This window comes from Ranitomeya variabilis, chromosome 1, assembly GCF_051348905.1.
Source record: "Ranitomeya variabilis isolate aRanVar5 chromosome 1, aRanVar5.hap1, whole genome shotgun sequence".
Lineage (NCBI taxonomy): Eukaryota > Metazoa > Chordata > Amphibia > Anura > Dendrobatidae > Ranitomeya > Ranitomeya variabilis.
Genome location: NC_135232.1, coordinates 1,130,176,775 through 1,130,183,965, shown reverse-complemented (window position 1 = coordinate 1,130,183,965; position 7,191 = coordinate 1,130,176,775). Strand labels below are relative to the sequence as shown.

At 36.4% G+C, this 7,191-nt stretch overlaps 1 protein-coding gene across 1 annotated transcript in view; it reads right to left on the bottom strand.

Annotated features, from left to right (window-relative positions):
• Positions 1–760: 760 nt before the first annotated feature.
• The window catches only part of ADRA1D (adrenoceptor alpha 1D), a 168,720-nt gene continuing 162,289 nt past the window's right edge, over positions 761–7,191 (bottom strand). Inside the window, exon 2 of the mRNA XM_077280281.1 lies at positions 761–1,875. Within this exon, the coding sequence (XP_077136396.1) occupies positions 1,316–1,875 (560 nt within the window). The 3' untranslated portion in view covers positions 761–1,315. The remainder of the gene's footprint in view (positions 1,876–7,191) is intronic.

The window sequence follows — 7,191 nt, the reverse complement described above, 5'->3', positions numbered from 1 at the left end:
TGTGGCAGTACTCATGTCGTCCCTGGCAAAATATGGCAGTACTCTTCTTGACCCTTCTTGAAATGATTTATTTGAGAACTGTATGGCAGTATTTCTATGCATCATGCTTGGTGCAATTTACATGAAGACTCTTGGATTCTGTTTGCCATGATTTATACGGGCACTGTATGTAGTTATCTGATAGATGCTTATGTGTGGACTAGGGCCATATTACCGGGTTCCACTTTGTACATGATTTTGAAGGCTTGGTATTTCTTTGTGAAATTAATGATATGAAGGTCCCTTTTACAGGTCATCCCACCATTTTTGGACATAAAGTAGCTCCCTGAAAGAGCCAAGCATTTCGGAGATTCTCAAAAGATTAAAAATAAAAAGTTCTGAAGCTGATGTGGTTTGTGACAACATTGAAAGTGCTTAAATCGGTCTCTACTAGACATGAGCAAATTTATTCCATGCAAATCGAATGCATGTCAAATTTTTAAGGATTTGCTGAACCCTGTGAAAAATAAAAATTTGCATTAGCCTGTATAAAAGCTAAGGCAGGGAATGCAGCTGCCTTTTTGTGGTGAATCTGGATAGTGAGAGGACGACACATCTCAGCCAAAGAGATATGGAGAAAGCCATAAGACACTGAAAAAACTGTACAGATAGTTGTGTATGTGACAGTAGAGCAGTGAATCAAGATTAGTGAATGAAGAAAACAAAATAGGTCATACACGTCTTTTCAGGGCATTTGTAGGCTTCGTAACAACTGGGTATCGATTTTAGAAAAAATTAGGTGAATCCTGCAAATTGAGTTTAAATAGATTTGCTCATCTCTAGTGTCTACTAATCTTATGTAGAACGTAATATAGAATGTCTCTTTAATGGTCCATGTATGCATCCAAAAAGTGGAACCAAGTCAAGTATCTTGTTTTAATGTTGTACAATGTAAACGTTGCGTCAATACACCAATCAAAACCCATCAGCATCGAATCACTTGTGCACATCAATAGCTAAAAGACAATTTCACTTGTGTTCATCTCTATGGTGGGTAGTCTTTCCGATGATGAGGGTCTACTCACCTGAAAACCTTGAAGACGACAGGCTCCAAAAGTTACTACTCGAATGAGAGTGAAGGTTCAACCACTGGCTGGAAAACCAAAATTCAATAGTCAAACCAAGGTCTTAGACTAAATTTTTGAAATTCTTATATTAATCCGAAAAAACTCATTTACAATCCATCATTGTTTTCCAACAAAAACACAACGACGCCCCATGTTCCCAACCCCTCAAAAATAATAGCAATAAAATCCAGACAATAAAGAACATCTATCTAAATGTCCGTTTCTCGAAAGCCGCAACAGTCTGTGAGGTCGTACATTTGATACTCTAGTTCTGTAAAGTCATTCGAAACACCCATGGATATGGACTCCACCTCGCTCTTGTAGGTCGCCGACATGTTGCTTTTCGTAGAACCATTCCTTATTTTATTAGAAAGGTTGTTCATTTTCTCCTTCAGTTGAGTAGAAGAGTTTCGGAATGGAGAGATGAGTTTCCAACCGTTGAACTCCATGCTCTTCCGTCTAGTAGCAATTCCATTGTTACCCGGGTTGAAAATAAAAGAGGAGTTTACGGAGGAGAAGCCCGTGGCTTGTTCTGCATCCGACCCTCTCCTGGAACTGGTCATGGAAGTTCTCCATTGATGGTCGTAGACCCTCCATAGAGGACGCCGCTTTCTCCGGCAGCGGCATCTCAGAAGTCTAATGAAGGCCCTTTTAAACTCCTTGCTGGAACATGGGTAGATAATAGGGTTGACACAGCTGTTAAAATATCCCAACCAGAAGATGACTTTAAAGACGCCATCAGAAGGTCTCATAGACGGGAAGAACGACCCTGAAATTACAGAAAATAAAGAAATACGAGAAGTGGTTCAGTCATAAAGATTAGAATTTAAAGACATTGCACAAGATTAGAACATAGCTGGATTTAATTACACAAACAGCACCACTTATGTCTACAGGCTGTGTGTGGTATTGCAACTCAGTCCCATTCATTTTAGTGGACCTGACCTGAAACACCAGATTAAAGAGATAGAAAGATAGATAGATAGATTGATACCTTAATAGATAGAAAATGTAGACAGATGGATAACAGCCTTGCATGAAATTTTTACCTAAAACTCCAGTAAGACATGGAAGCTTAAAGCGTTTCCTCACTGTTGCCCATAACATGGCAGTGATGAAGCGCCATGTTTGTTCCTATCTGGATTACATAAGCCCATGTGTGTTGACGTTGGCTGTACCTTTATTCCACAGGCTCGGTTCAATCATAACAAAGCAGCAAGACACAGTTTAAGTCCCATATTATTTTTCCAAATATTTAATTCTCTTAACAGTCTGACTGCTCAGTGACTTAGATAAAAGGGACAGCAATGACCTCCTCTCCACCACCCAACAGTGAATGCGACAACTACACGACATGGGGCGTGCAAACAGCAAAACACAGCAGGGAATGCACAGCGCAGATCTGCTGAATCCCAGACAGAGTGTGAAGATTCCGTGTTCTGAATAGGAATATTGAACTCACAAATACTTCAGTCAAATAACATATGTACGTATTCATAGGGAGCAGTATTATAGTAGTTATATTCTTGTACATAGGGTGCAGTATTATAGTAGTTATATTCTTGTACATAGGGGCAGTATTATAGTAGTTATATTCTTGTACACAGGAGCAGTATTATAGTAGTTATATTCTTGTACACAGGAGCAGTATTATATTAGTTATATTCTTGTACATATGGGCAGTATTATAGTAGTTATATTCTTGTACACAGGAGCAGTATTATAGTAGTTATATTCTTGTACACAGGAGCAGTATTATAGTAGTTATATTCTTGTACACAGGGGCAGTATTATAGTAGTTATATTCTTGTACATAGGGGGCAGTATTATAGTAGTTATATTCTTGTACATAGGAGCAGTATTATAGTAGTTATATTCTTGTACACAGGAGCAGTATTATAGTAGTTATATTCTTGTACATAGGGGCAGTATTATAGTAGTTATATTCTTGTATATAGGAGCAGTATTATAGTAGTTATATTCTTGTACATAGGAGCAGTATTATAGTAGTTATATTCTTGTACATAGGGGCAGTATTATAGTACTTTTATTCTTGTACATAGGAGCAGTATTATAGTAGTTATATTCTTGTACACAGGAGCAGTATTATAGTAGTTATATTCTTGTACATAGGGGCAGTATTATAGTAGTTATATTCTTGTACATAGGAGCAGTATTATAGTAGTTATATTCTTGTACATAGGAGCAGTATTATAGTAGTTATATTCTTGTACACAGGAGCAGCATTATAGTAGTTATATTCTTGTACATAGGAGCAGTATTATAGTAGTTATATTCTTGTACACAGGAGCAGTATTATAGTAGTTATATTCTTGTACACAGGAGCAGTATTATAGTAGTTATATTCTTGTACACAGGGGCAGTATTATAGTAGTTATACAGGTCCTTCTCAAAAAATTAGCATATAGTGTTAAATTTCATTATTTACCATAATGTAATGATTACAATTAAACTTTCATATATTATAGATTCATTATCCACCAACTGAAATTTGTCAGGTCTTTTATTGTTTTAATACTGATGATTTTGGCATACAACTCCTGATAACCCAAAAAACCTGTCTCAATAAATTAGCATATCAAGAAAAGGTTCTCTAAACGACCTATTCCCCTAATCTTCTGAATCAACTAATTAACTCTAAACACATGCAAAAGATACCTGAGGCTTTTAAAAACTCCCTGCCTGGTTCATTACTCAAAACCCCCATCATGGGTAAGACTAGCGACCTGACAGATGTCAAGAAGGCCATCATTGACACCCTCAAGCAAGAGGGTAAGACCCAGAAAGAAATTTCTCAACAAATAGGCTGTTCTCAGAGTGCTGTATCAAGGCACCTCAATGGTAAGTCTGTTGGAAGGAAACAATGTGGCAGAAAACGCTGTACAACGAGAAGAGGTGACCGGACCCTGAGGAAGATTGTGGAGAAGGACCGATTCCAGACCTTGGGGAACCTGAGGAAGCAGTGGACTGAGGCTGGTGTGCAGGAAATGGGCTACAGGTGCCACATTCCCCAGGTAAAGCCACTTTTGAACCATAAACAGCGGCAGAAGCGCCTGACCTGGGCTACAGAGAAGCAGCACTGGACTGTTGCTAAGTGGTCCCAAGTACTTTTTTCTGATGAAAGCAAATTTTGCATGTCATTCGGAAATCAAGGTGCCAGAGACTGGAGGAAGACTGGGGAGAAGGAAATGCCAAAATGCCTGAAGTCCAGTGTCAAGTACCCACAGTCAGTGATGGTGTGGGGTGCCATGTCAGCTGCTGGTGTTGGTCCACTGTGTTTCATCAAGGGCAGGGTCAATGCAGCTAGCTATCAGGAGATTTTGGAGCACTTCATGCTTCCATCGGCTGAAATGCTTTATGGAGATGAAGATTTCATTTTTCAGCACGACCTGGCACCTGCTCACAGTGCCAAAACCACTGGTAAATGGTTTACTGACCATGGTATTACTGGGCTCAATTGGCCTGCCAACTCTCCTGACCTGAACCCCATAGAGAATCTGTGGGATATTGTGAAGAGAAAGTTGAGAGACGCAAGACCCAACACTCTGGATGAGCTTAAGGCCGCTATTGAAGCATCCTGGGCCTCCATAACATCTCAGCAGTGTCACAGGCTGATTGCCTCCATGCCACGCCGCATTGAAGCAGTCATTTCTGCCAAAGGATTCCCGACCAAGTATTGAGTGCATAACTGAACATTATTATTTGATGTTTTTTTTGTTTGTTATTAAAAAACACTTTTATTTGATTGGACGGGTGAAATATGCTAATTTATTGAGACAGGTTTTTTGGGTTATCAGGAGTTGTAGGCCAAAATCATCAGTATTAAAACAATAAAAGACCTGACAAATTTCAGTTGGTGGATAATGAATCTATAATATATGAAAGTTTAATTGTAATCATTACATTATGGTAAATAATGAAATTTAACACTATATGCTAATTTTTTGACAAGGACCTGTATTCTTGTACATAGGAGCAGTATTATAGTAGTTATATTCTTGTACACAGGAGCAGTATTATAGTAGTTATATTCTTGTACACAGGAGCAGTATTATAGTAGTTATATTCTTGTACATAGGGGCAGTATTATAGTAGTTATATTCTTGTACACAGGAGCAGTATTATAGTAGTTATATTCTTGTACATAGGGGCAGTATTATAGTAGTTATATTCTTGTACACAGGAGCAGTATTATATTAGTTATATTCTTGTACATAGGAGCAGTATTATAGTAGTTATATTCTTGTACACAGGAGCAGTATTATAGTAGTTATATTCTTGTACACAGGAGCAGTATTATAGTAGTTATATTCTTGTACATAGGAGCAGTATTATAGTAGTTATATTCTTGTACACAGGAGCAGTATTATAGTAGTTATATTCTTGTACACAGGAGCAGTATTATAGTAGTTATATTCTTGTACATAGGGGCAGTATTATAGTAGTTATATTCTTGTACATAGGAGCAGTATTATAGTAGTTATATTCTTGTACATAGGGGCAGTATTATAGTAGTTATATTCTTGTACACAGGAGCAGTATTATAGTAGTTATATTCTTGTACATAGGGGCAGTATTATAGTAGTTATATTCTTGTACATAGGAGCAGTATTATAGTAGTTATATTCTTGTACATAGGGGCAGTATTATAGTAGTTATATTCTTGTACACAGGAGCAGTATTATAGTAGTTATATTCTTGTACACAGGAGCAGTATTATAGTAGTTATATTCTTGTACACAGGAGCAGTATTATAGTAGTTATATTCTTGTACATAGGGGCAGTATTATAGTAGTTATATTCTTGTACACAGGAGCAGTATTATATTAGTTATATTCTTGTACATAGGAGCAGTATTATAGTAGTTATATTCTTGTACACAGGAGCAGTATTATAGTAGTTATATTCTTGTACACAGGAGCAGTATTATAGTAGTTATATTCTTGTACACAGGAGCAGTATTATAGTAGTTATATTCTTGTACATAGGAGCAGTATTATAGTAGTTATATTCTTGTACATAAGGGCAGTATTATAGTAGTTATATTCTTGTACACAGGAGCAGTATTATAGTAGTTATATTCTTGTACATAGGGGCAGTATTATAGTAGTTATATTCTTGTACATAGGGGCAGTATTATAGTAGTTATATTCTTGTACATAGGGGCAGTATGATAGTAGTTATATTCTTGTACATAGAGGCAGTATTATAGTAGTTATATTCTTGTACATAGGGGCAGTATTATAGTAGTTATATTCTTGTACATAGGAGCAGTATTATAGTAGTTATATTCTTGTACATAGAGGCAGTATTATAGTAGTTATATTCTTGTACATAGGGGCAGTATTATAGTAGTTATATTCTTGTACATAGGGTCAGTATTATAGTAGTTATATTCTTGTACATAGGGGCAGTATTATAGTAGTTATATTCTTGTACATAGGGGCAGTATTATAGTAGTTATATTCTTGTACATAGGGGCAATATTATAGTAGTTATATTCTTGTACATAGGGGCAGTATTATAGTAGTTATATTCTTGTACATAGGGGCAGTATTATAGTAGTTATATTCTTGTACATAGGGGCAGTATTATAGTAGTTATATTCTTGTACATAGGGGCAGTATTATAGTAGTTATATTCTTGTACATAGGGGCAGTATTATAGTAGTTATATTCTTGTACATAGGGGCAGTATTATAGTAGTTATATTCTTGTACATAGGAGCAGTATTATAGTAGTTATATTCTTGTACATAGGGGCAGTATTATAGTAGATATATTCTTGTACATAGGAGCAGTATTATAGTAGTTATATTCTTGTACATAGGAGCAGTATTATAGTAGTTATATTCTTGTACATAGGGGCAGTATTATAGTAGTTACAGTGGGTACAGAGAGTATTATTCTTCTATCTCCTTAAATAGTACTATATTTTTATTTTTCTTACTCAACAGGCTATTAGTTTGGTTATGACATTTAGCTCAGATTTTAGGCCAGAAATTTGCTCATAACCCATGCATTTTATGTATTAATCTGGAATGTTTATTGCTCTATGGACGGTTA